Raw genomic sequence first — 15216 nt, forward strand, 5'->3', positions numbered from 1 at the left:
AAGGCTGGCCCCACATTTTGTGGTATTTTTATTATTACCTAAAATAATTATAAAATAACTAGAAATTATTTTATAATAATTTTACAATATTCTATAAATAATTATAAATTATTAAGCAATAATATAGTATAGCATTATTATATATTATTAAGGACACATTATAATATTAAATTATAACAAAATAAATAATAAGTATTAAAATATAATTAATTTTGAATATAATAATATTTAATAATAACATTGAATATTAAAAAAAATTATTAGTTCAAAAACTCTGTTTTTAGCATAGTACCTCACCTTTTATCACATACCATATTCTCAATTTTCAGCTGTTTCTCTGGTTTCTCTAAACCTTCCAAAGCACTTGCCAGGGCCCTCAGCTTAATGGTGTCTGGGTATTTCATGAGTATACTTTCTGTCATTCTTCTCATTAATAAGAATTTTTATAAATAGCGGGTTGAGGATAATTTCTGTAGGATCCTTTCTAATTTAATGAAGCACCAGGAACAACAAATCTTTTGCAAATCTGGTTCTACTCCATTCAGCCAAGTGACTGCAATCACTCTTTCTGTGCTGGGATACACAAACCTGCACCATTTATTGGGGCTGGAGATGGATACTTATAGATCAAATTCCATCATGAGGTCTCCAAGCTGATCCACAGCACAGAGGTTTTCCACTTCCTGATGATTTCTGGAGCTTCTGAGTTTCTGTGGAAAAGGAGAAGATTGTAGCAGACTGCAGTGAGGTCTTCAATTATTTGATGCAACAATTTTCTTTCATCATGTTGTTATGAGTTGTAAAATGCAGTTTCTGTATGCAAAATGCTACAAAAATTCCACTGGAAAACCAAAATTTGCATGAGTAGTATTTTATATTTTTGTTATTTTCGCATAAGCCATGGTGTACTCAACTATTAAACAGAAAATAGATTAAAAATTACAGTGCAATTGAAAAGTATTTGATTTATACCAACTTTTAACTTTTCTTCGGTTCAGCAAATTAATTTTAATGTGACACGGATATAAGATGTGGAGGATATTTTTTCCTGTAGTTTTCTTCAATTTCAGAAATTTCATTAGTTATCACAAGATGCAGCAATACCACATAGCACAAGTTACAACAGAATCAACTATTTTAATAACAAAAAAGGCTTGGACTGCTGCAACTCTTTTTATTTCTGTTTCAAGGAAAACTCAGAGAGGAAATGAAATCACCTGCTGTACCAATTAGCATTTAAATAGTCCCTATTTAGCAGTGAATTTTGTGTGCTTATTTAGGTTAAAGAGGTGAAGAAAGTCTTTATTCTTATCTGTGCAGCTGCTGCTGGGTCAAGTTTCTCTTGGAAGGGTGCGGGGATTCATGACTATGTCAGAATTGCTGGATCCAAGACCTCTTTCTAATTCTTCATATCAAGTGCATTTTTGGTTTTATCCAGATTCAGAGCAGGACATCCCTGGATTTTCCTTGTGAATTTTCTTGGGGGGAAAAAATTAAATAAAAAGGTCTCAGGATGGTCCCCAGAGAGGCAACAGTATATGGCACATCTTGTGGCACATCTCACCTGATCAGATGAAGGCCAGTGCTCTTTCAGGGATTATTAATTTCTTCTGGAAAACTGCTTTTCTCCTTTTTCTGCTGTGGTTTCAGCGGGCTGAGACCACTATTGCTGTAGACCACCCCTGGGCATGGATGTCCATGGGCCTTGTTGGAGAGGAATAATGGAATAATTATCACCACTCTGAGGTGACCTTCTGGCAAGAGGAGTCAAACCTCAACCACACACAAGTGTCAGGTTTAGGATGAGCAGAAAGGAGAGTAATGAAGATGGTAGCTCTATTCTGTGTGTCTGAGCAGCTGTTTGAAGTTTATGATGCAGTGTTTGAGCTCCTGCCTGAAAATCAAAAGGAGAGATACTCCTCAAATTTGAGATATTTGAGATCTCAAAATGGAGAAATTCCTCAAATCAGAAGAATATCTACCTCTGCCTCTTCCTGCCTGACAGAGATAGTACTGGGGGATAGGGGAAGTTGTGGGTTTGTGGCGTTGTTTGTATGTGAGCTACTTCTGAGAGGAAAAGTACAGCAAGGAGTCTCATGTCAGCGAGATTTCTGTTTCTGTGCTGTTTGGTCAGTCATTAATTTTCTGCTCTTTGACCTCATTTCACCTGGTCCTAGGTTCAAGGGGGAGGGAAGTTGTTCAACACAGCAACTCTCTGACCTGGTGAAGCACCAGGCTGTACCATCCTTGGTCCAGCTCAGAGAACATGAATATCTCTACACACGTTGGTGATTGTGGATTTCTCACTCATACAGGACAGCCTTGCACAAGGACAGTGAGCATTTATCTTGGTGAAAGGAAATTTTCAACCATCCTGTCTCTTTTTCCCACTGCTTACATGTTGTGAGACAGGAAGAGCAGACTCTGGTGTTACGTGGTTTTTGCCTTGTTTTCAGTGAGACTGTTTATGAATATGCTGGTTAGCTTGCTCCTGCAATATGTTGATATATTTCCCCCAGGAACTAGAATTAAGGGTCCTTTCACAATGACTATCAGATGTCAAAAATGCCTGTTTTGTTGCACCTTGAACTGTATTCAAGCTGGCAGTTCAAAGGGCAAGATTTTGCAACTGCTCACAGGACCCTATGCCATCAGATTTGTCTTGTGCACTGCCATTGCCCATAAGTATGATACAAATGACCCATTTATTCTCACACCTTTCATTTAATGGAACATATTATCCATAAAATACTGGACTATATTTAACACTTGATTCAGGGAAAGCAAGACACACTGCAGAGGTACACTGATGCTTTTCCTTGGCAGCAGTGCAGAACTGGCGAGTGCTACAACCAAAAAAAAAAATAATATTGGCCGAGACATTAAGAGCAAATGTTAATTTTATTCTGGCCAAAACTGAATCCCTGGTAATTGCTCAGCATTGTTCTTTACACAAAGAAGTTGGAGAATAAACACCATCATGTCTGTTGGGCATATGGATTGGGAAATCAGTTAATCTTGGATTTATTTCTAGACCTGTAGAGCCATGTTTCATTCTGTTTCTTCCTGAGCAAGCTTCCAAGGAAAAACCTGCAATGTTCATGTAGGCTCTCATTATCCTAAGCCTGCAGCAGAACAGCAGCCAGGACAATGTGGTCCAAAGCATGGTTCCTATATTGTGGTTAATAATCTGAAATTATTGGCTAATCAACCTCAGACTGAAATATACCTAGAAGATAAGTAATAATCTTTATGCTAATTTAAATTCAATTATTTTGCTTCTTCTTTATTTCAACCAGCCTACACGTCTTACACTTCTCCCAGATATGATAACACTCATGTTACATGAAAAAAATGGAAGAGAAAGGCAGAGTAACCCTGCCCATAGCTAAATGTTTGGGATGATATGTCATGTATTGCTCCTCTTGGCTGTAAAGTATGTCCCTGGTCTGCAGTTCTTGTCCCAACCTCTGCTGGGTACATAAAGTTCCAGTCCCTCCCACTCTGTGTCAGGACTTGTGGTATTATAACTAAATCTACACTGTAGATGATAATTACATGGCATTATTAATAGTATTTATCTCCCTCTGGTGTTTATATCCCATTTGAAATTTTCCAAAATCACCTCTTTTATTCTAAGACCTCTTCTACAAAGGCGCTGGGGGTGATAACGAAATCAATTCAGAAGCACAGAAATTTTGTATTAATGCATTTTCAATACATAGGTTTTATAATAGTAAATATGTGGAGCTTCATTCTATTTACAACTTCTTAGAAAAGCTCATATTTGGACTCTGTAGAGGGGTTAAGTATCTTCCTCAGAATTTTTAATGCAGGTTGAGCTTCAGAATAGGTCTGGTTGCATACAAAATGTGTAACTCTCCAATGGATGCATTACAAGGTATGTTACCAGCTGACCTGTCCGGTTTTGTAGGATTCCCAGAGACCTGAAGGTTTTGTTTTCCAGTTTGTTCCCCCACCTTGTGTGATTTCCACATCTTTACCATTCAGGAAGGACTGGACAGGTTGGAGAGCTGGGGCTGTGTGAACCCCATGGGTTCCATAAAATGAAGTGCAAGGTCCTGCAGCTGGGGGTCAGGGCAATCCCAAATACACCAACAGGCTGGGCAGTGAAGGGACTGAGGACAGCCCTGGGAGAAGGACTTGGAGGTGCTGGGTGAGGAGGAACTCCCTGTGAGGTGGCCCTGAGGGCTCCCAGCCCAGAAACCAACGGAGTCCAGTTGTGACCACCAACTAAAGCACTGTGACCACCACGTTGAGGAGGGGGATTCTCCTCCTCTACTCTGTGCTTCTGAGACCCCACCTGGAGTTCTGTGTCCAGTCCTGATGTCCTCAAGTTAAGGACATGGAAATGTTGGAATGAGTCCAGAGGAGGCCATGAGGTTGCTGGGGGCACTGGAGCACCTCCCCTGTGCAGACAGGCTGGGAGAGCTGGGAATGCTCAGCCCAGAGAAGGGAAGGTTGTGTGGAGACCTCAGGGAGCCTTCCAGGGTCTGAAGGAGCTCCAGGGAACTGGAGAGGGACAATTCATCAGGAACTGGAGTGCCAGGACAAGGGGGAATGACTTCCCACTGGCAGAGAATAAGTTAGATTGGATATTAGGAAAAAATCCCTCTGTGAGGGTGGGCAGACCCTGGCCCAGGGTGCCCAGAGAAGCTGTGGCTACCCCTGGATCCCTGGAAGTGTCCAAGGTCAGGCTGGATGGGGCTTGGAGCACCCTGGACTAGTGGGAGGTGTCCCTGTCCATGGCAGAGGGTGTGGGACTGGATGGGCTTTAAGGTCTCTTCCAACCCAAACCATTCTGGGATTCTGTGATTCCATAAAGTAACATAAATATAGGCTTTGTTCTTTCGCAGAACACATTTAACACTTCACTGTTTCTGTTGCAGAAATGAATAACTGAACTCCCATCCAATGCTTTGATTTAGTTAAGAGCATTAGGTAGCTCTGTGTTTATAATCTGGGATTATATTGACAATTTTCTTGCCCTGATTCTCTGTTTAGCTCATCATTAGTGCAATTCCACTGCTTCTTTAGAGATAGGTGCAATTTAGTCCACTGGAAAAAAGAACACCAGGGTCATTTTTAATAAACCAGCACTCCAATTTTAGTTTGGAATTAGTACAAATAGTTTTCCTAAAAGAGAAACGTCCTTTGCTGTTGTAGAAACATTTTCATATGCTGAAAAAGAATTCATGACTTATTTTTTTTTGTGTGCACGTAGAGATCTGAGCATTTCCTGCTGCCAGTGAAGCAACACTTGCATAGGAGGACAGCATTTAGATGCAAAGAAGATCATCTGTACATTCTCCCAAGAGCTAAACAAATAAACAAAACACCAAAGTATTTTCAGGAAATATTTTGGTTTACCTTCTACTCCTTTTAACAATTTGAATTGCTACAGACAACAACAGTGCAGTTGTTATATTTCACAATATCAAGACAGCATTTATGCATGTGTTTGTGAGATTTACACTTGTGTGAAGCCAGACTCATCCCAGAGGGTTGGTAGAAACAACTGCCTTTATAAATTCAAGTGCAGGTTAAGTAACTGTCATCCATCAGTGCTGTAAATAGCACTGCTGGCATCAAACTGGAGACAAAAAGCCTCCACTTTGGAAGGATAAACTTATAAATTGAATAGAAAATGAGCCAAATAATCTACACTGTAGAAGGTTAAGTTTATACAACATGCTTCCTGGAAAAGGAGCAATTCTGGATTTTATATACAGCTTCATAAATAAAGCTTTGGATCAGTATTTCTTTGAGAATATATTTGAGACTATATATTTTGTTTGAAGCCAACAATTTGGGTACCTTTTCCCTCTTTCAGGCAGATAGGAGTAACATCAGTAACAGCTTTTGTTTTGAATAGAAGGGAATTTGGTCTCTGTGTCACCAAACACAAGCCAATCCTGAGCATCAGTAACATCCCAGAAACAAGCAAGCAAACAGCTTCCAAAGGCTTTAAGAACTCACACTCCCCACCACACTATCCAGGTCAGAAAATTCTTTTGTTTGGCTCTGGGTACGGGGTAGAAGGAGGTCATGGCTGCTCAAAGCACTGCCAGAATTCTTATCCTGACTGTGCTTCATTTTTCAAATGAGAACTAAGGTGAGTAAGAACGCTCCTTTCAAATTTTAAATCATTTATCATGGTGTGGGGTTGTCTGTATGCCTCTCCATTGCCCAGTACTACAGATCAATTTGGAGTTCTGAAACAGAACTTGTAAAAATGGTAATAAAAGGCATTTCAAAGACTTTGAGACTATGAGTTGTATCATACAATGATGAAAAATTTTAGCAGTTTGTGTTTCCCCTGTGATTCATCTGGAAGTATCCATCAACTCTGAATCTATGAATCCTCTCCATTTTATTTTCTCAAACAGACCTTTATGCTGATTCATTCTTCATAAAGTGTATTTTCATGTCTTGATTTATGCACTAAAACACTTCCACAGATTCAAATTTCTTCCTTATCTCTTCAAGAAACATGGTTCAATTATTTTTCTTTTTAGTCAGGACAAAAAGAGATGGAATAAGAGCATGCTTTTCATGCTGATTTTGAAACAGTATAAGGTGTAGCCAAATCCCTAAAGTCCTGCCCCAATGAGAGTTCCAGAGACTTTTGAGTTTCATTTTCTTAGGATCCAGAATAATCAGGTTTTTTCTCCTGTACAATTAACCACAGGGACAGGACCATAATATCAATTGGCTCTTAAGATTAGGCAAAATGAATGTAAACAGACCTTTTTGCTTCTCTTTCTCATAATTCTTCTCCTTATTGTGTAAAAAACCTCATTTTCAGGGCAGTTGTCTCCATTTCAAGGGTTAATTACAGTTTTATCTATAGGTAAGATACCTTCTTTGAAAGTGAGACAGTTTTTTTGTCCCATTTACAATGTATAAATCCATACCTTTTCCTCAAGATTGGCTTTCATAACAGTCACAAATAAAATGAAAAAAGAGCAAGAATCTTCAGGTTAGAGGAATTTTTTGGATTTCATTTGTCTTCTGCCAGTCTAAACAAATGCACCATTTTATCAAACCTGTTATCTATTTAGATAATAAATTATTCCTATGAGCAGATGTGAACTGGGAAAAAAGGATGCTTTGAGCTTGCAGGTACAAGGTGTTGGAGTCTCTCTTGATACTGTCAAGGGGAGAAGGAACAGTTTTCCAGTCCCTCTAGGACATATGAAAAACCATGAAATCAATACTTTTTGCAAGGAAGAATAAATTTATAAACCAGTGAGAATGGATTATTGTAATTATTTGGATGGACTTTTGATTTTTGACTCCAAATATATCACCATCTTACCTGCAGGTTGTAAACCCAAGTTGTTATTATCATTTTCACAGGATCCCAGACTGGCTGGGGTTGGAAGGGGCCTCTGGAGATGATCCAGTGCAAGCCCTGCTAAAGCAGGGTCACCAGAGCAGCTGCACAGGATCACACCCAGGCAGGTTTGGAATGTCTCCAGAGAAGGAGAATCCACAGCCCCTCTGGTCATCCTGTCCTGTGCTCTGCCACCCTGAAAGAAGTTTTTCCTCCTATTTGGGTGGAACTTTCTGTGTTTCAGCTTGTGCCCGTTGTCCCTTGCCCTGTCTCTGGGCACCACTGAAGGGTCTGGCCCCATCCTCTTGCCATTCACTCTAAGATATTTGCATGCACTTGAAAGTACCTACAGGCCAAAGCACATCTGAGAAAATGAACCCCAGAGATACAAAAGAGGTGCAAAATCAATCTCCTGTTTCCTCAGGCTGTACCAAACACCTCCCAAACATCCCACTCATTTTCTGATCCAGATGTGGTGAAGGCAAGGGTTGGTTTTACTGGGAATTCTCCCATTCCTCTCTGCTCACTGCTCACATGCAGAGCTAATGAATAATTTGCTTGGAATTTGATCCTTGTCTTACAAGACTGTGCAAACTGGTGGGATCTGACAAGATAATTCACCAGTTCCTCACTCTGATGGTTCATACAAACACATTTCAGTTCTGAAGTACTGCACTTGCTGTTTATCCCTTGTGCCATTTGCAATGTGCTCCTGGAAAGTGCATTTCTGACTTAAATCTGCTGATTGAGCTGCCTCTGAGGCAGGAAGTAAATAAGATTTAGTCATTAGGAGCTGCTGATTTTGTGCAAATACCTTTGTATGAATATAGGCCCAGCTAAACATGTGGATGGTGAGTTCCTGAATGAGTGTTCACAAAGGTGTTGGGAAGTTAAGCACAAATTATGGGTAAAAGGCAAGCAATACCACAGGACAAGATACAGAAAGAATTCTGTCTTGGATTTCATCAGAGGAGGAAATTTTTCAGTACTCAGGTTATAGAAGCTAAATATCAATCAGACATGCACAAAAGGAAAGCCACTTTCCTTCCTCTTGTTCCTTTGATGTTCATGAGAGGTGTGAAGTTTGAAATCACTGATGTCACAGTAGCTGATGCAGTAATCTGACTATCGGTATTCATAAAAAAGAAATATATCTGAGTACATTCTAGGTATAATGTATGTACTTTTTATTAAAATTCATTAATACATTGCCATGTATTTCATATGCATAATGCCAGAAGATAGTGAAGCTGATACTGATGAATTCTAGTTCTGGAAGTAGAATTTCAAATGCTAGGAAGCTGATAAGGCAAAAAAGGCATAGAAAGGAAAAGAAATTACTAGGCTAAAAAGATTTTAGGATAAAAAGAAATCCTATTGATAGTGCTTATTCACTGTAGGGTAAAAAGCAATAGTATGGAAAAGAGTGCATATGTTCAGTAAACCTTTCTGTTCTGACCTTGGCAAGATGTCAGACAATTACAAGCATAAACTTGATGAAGAAATACTTTCCATTTTATCGAGGGAAAATATGTTTAAAAAGAGCTTATTATATCTTGAATGTTTTCCTTTCTGATCACCACATGTAGATAATTTAAAATGTTCTGGGACATGGTTGAGATGTGTTCTGTGCTATCAGGTCCTGCTTCTTTTCCTCAAGGGAGGTTGTTCTGTTTACTCTGTTCATATTGCAATGTTTTTCTCTACTATCATGTTTCTGTACAAAGGCAGAGATTTTCAGGAGGCTGCTCAGCCACAATGTAACTAATTCCCTTTTCCACCTGGGATAGAAAAATCAACCACAACAAGCATTTAGTAAAGGTTGTGGCAGATTGTTTAACTGATTTTAAAAAGCATTGAAAGTTCTATGACCTGTGCTGGTAAGGAGGATATTTTCACTTGACAATCTGTGAATAACACAGTCTTGGATATTACCTGACTCTAGACCTGGGTGAATCCTCTCTTTAAAAGTATAATTTTTTTTTCTAACAAATATTTTCTGTACTTCCTATTTTGGAAATGCTAGCAGGTAGAAGCTTAATGAAATGACTTTCAGCTCATCTTGGCCTTATTCAAGCCATGGCCTCTGGCATTAGAAATCCTCGGGCTTTTAACGAAGGAAGGAGGAGAAAAACATCATGTATTGTTCTGCCAGCAGCAGAACTTGCAGCTGCATGGGAAAACATTGGATTCAGGCTCCCACTGTCATTCCAGCCCATTCAAAGCAGTCATGTTCTCACCATCCAAGAGTGAAGGTGTCTCATTTAGAAGACCTTAAGGAAAAGGAACACATTTTGTATTAGAAATTATATGAAGCTCATTTTCTAAGAGTGTTCTCCACATTATATCGCAATATTATTCAATATTATTTATGCTTACCAGTGATAATATTGATTTAAAAAGCACAAAAAATTACTTAAAATGAGGCCTAACATTATTAATTTTGCCTGGGCTCTGTTTTGTGTGTGGTTGACCGTAGGCAGTTATGCAGGATCCATCAAACTCACAGTAAACCTCTTTATAGGCTGATTCAGTCAGTGCAATGGAAAAGATTATATTCCCATTTCAAATCTCCTCACACTACCATTTTAGAGTACAATGGCATTTTTAAAATTTCCTTTATCTAGATTTTTATGGAGAGCTTTCCATATAGCTCCCCATGCCATAAGGTTTAAAATGTATTGAAATGAATACAGTGATAGAAGCAAGAGTATAATTAATGTACACATTTGGAAAAAAAGCTATGGCTTGAAACTCAAAGAATACATTGACAGCCCTTGTTGGCCTCTGTCCTAGGATTCCCCTCAGATCCACTTGCAATTTAAGCTTCTTTGAAGGTAAAAATTTGTCCAAAACTTGTATGATACTTTAGTATCAGGTCTTTCCTGTCAGAACACTAATGGTTTCCCGAGATTAAACATCTCTCTCAACGTCATTAACAAAAGAAATAATGTTGAAATGACAACTGCATTTTAAACTGTGCTTCTTTTCATCCCACACTGACTCTGGCTGGTCATTCCTCATCCTAACATCCCCAGCAGAACTACTGGCAGGAGACAGGCTCTGGCCCACCCTGACCCTGAATCAGCACTGCTGGGCTCCAGGGCTCCCATGGCCATGGCAGCAAACCAGCCAGGGACCAGATTTGTGGCAGCACATGCAAATCCATGGCTCTGAAATCTGGGAAGATGGAGAGAATGCTGCCCATGGCTTCAGGCACTACTTATGATAATAACACAATTCCATTATAGGCTTCATCCTAGGAGCCAGACTGACTGATTTCCTCTCTCTTGTGCAAGCCTGGGAACTCTGAGCCATCATCCTTCTCCACAGCAGGCTTTGCCTGGAGCCCTAAAGAGCTCCATGCAGTGACTCACGTATTGTTCAGGCTGGAAATAGATGGGCAGCACAGGGGGTACCACCTGCCATTCTCTGCTTGAGAACACCATGGGAGCTGCTGGTCTTGGCTCTTACAGAGCAGAAGAGGATGAAGAGTAAGAAAGAACAAGCCTCTCTCATAGCTCCAGTGTTTGTTCTCAGTGGAAAATCGGTTTATTGAGCAGCAGCTGGCATTGATGCCGTGCTATTCTATGGGAGATGCTCTCCTGATGAATGGAACTCAGTGACTCTGGAAAGCAGCATTTTCTCTGCTCAGAGTACAGGTATTAACTCCACCAGACCTGCTGGTCTGCCTTTGGCAGTGGGCAGGAGCTTGATTTCCAAAGGGGAATAATGCACGTTGAGCACCAAATAAAATGTTTTGTCTGGAGAGTTTGTGTTAGAGACACAGAAAGGGGTGACAAGAGAGGGGAAAAGCACTGCTTGCAAAGTGAAATTAAGATTAAAAAAGAGAAATTATATGGATGGGTATATAGACAAACATATTAATGTGTCATTTAAAGGAGGATATGATTTTAAATGGAGGGATGTTGCTAAAAAGGGAAATCAGCTCTAATTTTAGGAGCTACTAGTGACCCAGAAAGCATTTGTGAAAACCTCTTCACTCAACATGCTAGAAATAATGCACCATAACCCCTCACCCTGAACTTCATCCCAGCTTTTTCCCTGCTCCTACACTTTACTCTCATAAACCCAGTTCCTTCTGAAGTCTGAAATATTTCGTCAGATCTGCTCTTCATTTCTCACTTGTCCAAATCCAGGTATCCCTTCTCCTGGAGCCAGGCAGACTCTTCTAGTGTCCTGCATCCCTATTTTATCCTCAGAGGTGAACCTTCTGCTTATCTCTCCCAGAGAGTTTAGGTCTTCATCTCTCCAAATTCCAAAATCCTTCATTTAAGAAAGACCTCACCAAAATAGAAAACCTGTTTTCTAAAATCTCTGGAAGCTTCAGCTCTGTCTGTGGCACAATTATAAAACTGTCATCTATTTACAAGGGTTCCATCTTCCATATTCTACTCCCCCAGATTCCTCAGCAGTGAATTTCAGAGGATGATTACTTGCTGCACTAATAAATGTTTCCATTGATATGTTCTGAACCAAAAAAAGAATGACAAAACTTTTACAAAAGTATTTGCCTACTTCCTCTGTAAACATACTGGGAAAATAAAATATCTTTCTGTAGCAAAAACTGTTGAAGGAACTCAAATTTGTTTAAGCCAAGCAGGTTTCTTTAGTGCCAGAATAACCCAGTCCCTGGATTCAGCAGATAAAGGATTTGGAGGAGGTCAGGGCAACCTCAACTTGGAAATTCTTCTGAATTTGTTATGGATGTGTCCTTTGTCTCCAGTTTAACTCTTCCAAGAAAGGATTTGCTGCCTGTGGAGAAGGGCTGTCAGACATCATGTCTGAGCCCACTGTTGACAGAGAGACACCAAGGAAGGCAATGGGCTCAGCCCAGGGTTAAGAGGGGATTCAAACAAGAGCTGTAATTACTTGCACAGAATGTATCTAATATTTAGAAAATTTTTCAGTTGCCCAGCATGCATTAAGGGCTCTAAAAATTGGAAACTGGAACTGGCAGTGCTCAAACTGAAAATGGAGTGCACTCTCTGTGGTCAAACACCACAACAGATTGCTGAGGATTTCAGGGAAATCCTTGGAATTTCAGTCAAGATGAGATGTTTTTCTGGGGGACAGTTTCTTCTCAGTCCCAAGGGTGTGACAGCAAGAGGAATTTGGTGAGATTCCTCTGACTGCACTAAAAAGGGGACAGGTTGAGGGGATTAGGGTGATCTTCTCTGTCCTTAAATACTGACAACGAAAATCAGATCAAGGGTGGAAAAAACTGTCTTTTATAAGAATTGTATCTTTTCTGCTAATATTGTGTTTGAATCTCAGCTCAGATAGTGAGCTTAGAACTAAAGGTTTCCTCAAGGCATAAAATAAATATTTTACAAGATAAAACTTGTAATATTTTATTACTGTCAAAGTAGGTCTTGCTGGTCTGCTTAGGAACAACAGTTAACCAGTCTTTTCTGATGTATTCAAATGAAAAATTTGACCAGAATACAAAGAATTTATACAACAACAACAACAACAAAAAAAAAAAAGTTTTTTTTGCAATTTTATTTTTTTAGTGGTTTGTTTTTCAGTTGAAAATTGCAGTTGAAAATTTCAGTTGAAAATTAAAAATTTTCAGTGCAGGGTAATTCACTATTTTTAGTGTCTGCATTAATGTGAACAATATACACAATGAGGATTTTTTCACTTTATAGGCAAAAAATATTTGTGTGTAATTTTTGTCATTTCTCTCTACTCATATACAGTAGTTCCATAAAAGCTGCAAATAGAAGTTATAGGTTTTATAGTTTCCTAAAAGGAAAGGAAAGTTGTGAGAGGAAACTTCAAAACCTGAAAACGAAGTTGGAAAATCCCCTATCAGAAAACAATTCCCAAAAACTAATTTGGGAATTTCAGTGGTGATGTGTAGAGTCTTGAAGAACTATGGGGATCTGTTTTACCTCATGCCCTTGACTGGTAAATCACATTAAATTTCAGTTAATTTAGAGAAATCGTTCCCTACCATCATTCTTCACATTTGTTTTTGATTACAAAATGGCACCTACCAGAATGTGTCTGAGAGGAAAGGCAGGAAGGATCCAGGAGAGCAAGAGGAGGAGGCTGGGAAGCAGAAGGGCTACACAAAAATGTATTCATCTGGGTTCTACTGACAACTTAAAAGCATTAACAAATCCTAGTGTTGAGTATGTGTTACACAGCCCTGCTCATCCAGCCACTGTCAACCCTTTCTTTCTGGCATCCCTTAAATATTATTTTTTTGCTGCATCTTTGATTTCTGCTTTTGTGTTAATTTTGTACGTGAGTGTTTCTCTCTGTTTACCCAGGAACTTCAGTAGGGTCTTGTAAGCTCGCTGAGCTCTTTGCTTTTCTGCAGCCTTGGCTAAGAGGAATCCTAATTGATGTGGCTGTAAAAAAGACTCAACAAAGTGGTGGCTAAAGCAGAATGCTCAGGTCCTTGCACTTCATTGCCAGAGTCTGTAACCAAAACAGCTATTGCTGTATCTGGGAAAAGCCAAGTTAATGCCAAGGCTGCCTGTCTTGTCTAGATTTGAGGACAATGAGTCCTTCTCAGTAATAGCTCTATCTGGTATCTTAATTGGCAACTAAATTAATAAAATCTTGTTTGTTTTCCCTGCTGTCATTGATTTATTTTGGAGAAGGGAAGGGGCTAGTCTTTGAATTCACTTTTTTCTCTCTTACAATTGAAACATCATCACTTTTTAGGAATCAGTCTTTCTGTCTGTATTTTTCCAAAATGGAAGCCAAAACTATAGAAAATTGGAGTTATCACAGTAAGGTCAAATGTGGTGTGATAGTGTTTGTTCAAGTTATCCAATTTATCCAGCTCAGTACCCAAGTGACTTAACATCAAAAGAACATGGACTCTATCCTGTTAAGATTTTAAAATTTACCTTGTTCTAACAAAAATATTTGTTGCATCTATTCCACATTTGGGGAAATCATTGCTATCATTTCAGTTTCTACCAAATTGTCTCGTTTCAGAGAGTATTCACATCAGAAGCCACACAAAAGCAACAGGAGCAGCAGCAACCTAAGAGGCTTAGTTGTTATTTCTTTCTTTGCCAACAATTATTTTATTATGGAGTACTGTCTCCACTTCTAATAAATAACCCTCGTTGCTTGTCCTGTCTATAACACATGACAGAGTATCACTGTCAAGGCCCGTTGTAATTCCCAGCGAGTCGCCCCCAGCTACTCAGCAGAGCAGAGTTGCTTGCAAATGAAGGACATTTGTCTGAATGACACATTTCTGAATGAGAACTGCTTTGTTTTGCAGAGAGTTTGGCCGCTGGAAAGTAAACAATCTTGCTGTGGAAAGAAGAAATTTCCTTGGCTCCCCACTGCCACTCGCCCCCGAGTTCTTCCGAAACATAAGGCTGCTGGGACGGCGCCCGACCCTTCAACAGATCACAGAAAACCTGATCAAGAAATATGGGACACATTTCCTGCTCTCAGCTACCCTGGGAGGTAGGGCTAATTCTTGGGAATGTTGTGGATGAGCTTGGTGTGAGCAGACTAAAAGTGCTGGTCACAACTCCTCCTCCTCCAAGCTGCTAGGATGGGCAGCGCTCTCTGTGGGAGCAGGTTTTGTCTACAGGTCTTGTGACTCCTTCTTCTCCTTTGTCCTGCTGTGTATAGAATTTTGTGCAAAAAAGAGAAGAGATCTGGTTGCTAAGTTTGAGGTGCTTTACCTGAGCTGCTGCTGTGCTGCCCTTTTGGGGGTCTTTGCACTGAGTTCTTAAGGAGAGTGACATTTTTTTCTGTAAGTGGTCCTTGTAACAATTTACATATTAACAGCTTACAGAAGTATCTGGGTCCTTTGCAGTCCTGCAGAAATGGAGCCAAAACCAAGT

At 39.6% G+C, this 15216-nt stretch overlaps 1 protein-coding gene across 3 annotated transcripts in view; it reads left to right on the plus strand.

Moving 5' to 3' along the window:
- BRINP3 (BMP/retinoic acid inducible neural specific 3) overlaps positions 1-15216 on the plus strand; it is a 195802-nt gene that overhangs the window by 92672 nt on the left and 87914 nt on the right. For all 3 annotated transcript variants that reach the window (XM_015636227.2, XM_015636229.3, XM_015636228.3), the window contains one exon: positions 14640-14830. In XM_015636227.2, the coding sequence (XP_015491713.1) occupies positions 14640-14830 (191 nt within the window). The remainder of the gene's footprint in view (positions 1-14639; positions 14831-15216) is intronic.

The sequence above is a fragment of the Parus major genome, chromosome 8 (assembly GCF_001522545.3).
Source record: "Parus major isolate Abel chromosome 8, Parus_major1.1, whole genome shotgun sequence".
Taxonomy (NCBI): Eukaryota; Metazoa; Chordata; class Aves; order Passeriformes; family Paridae; genus Parus; species Parus major.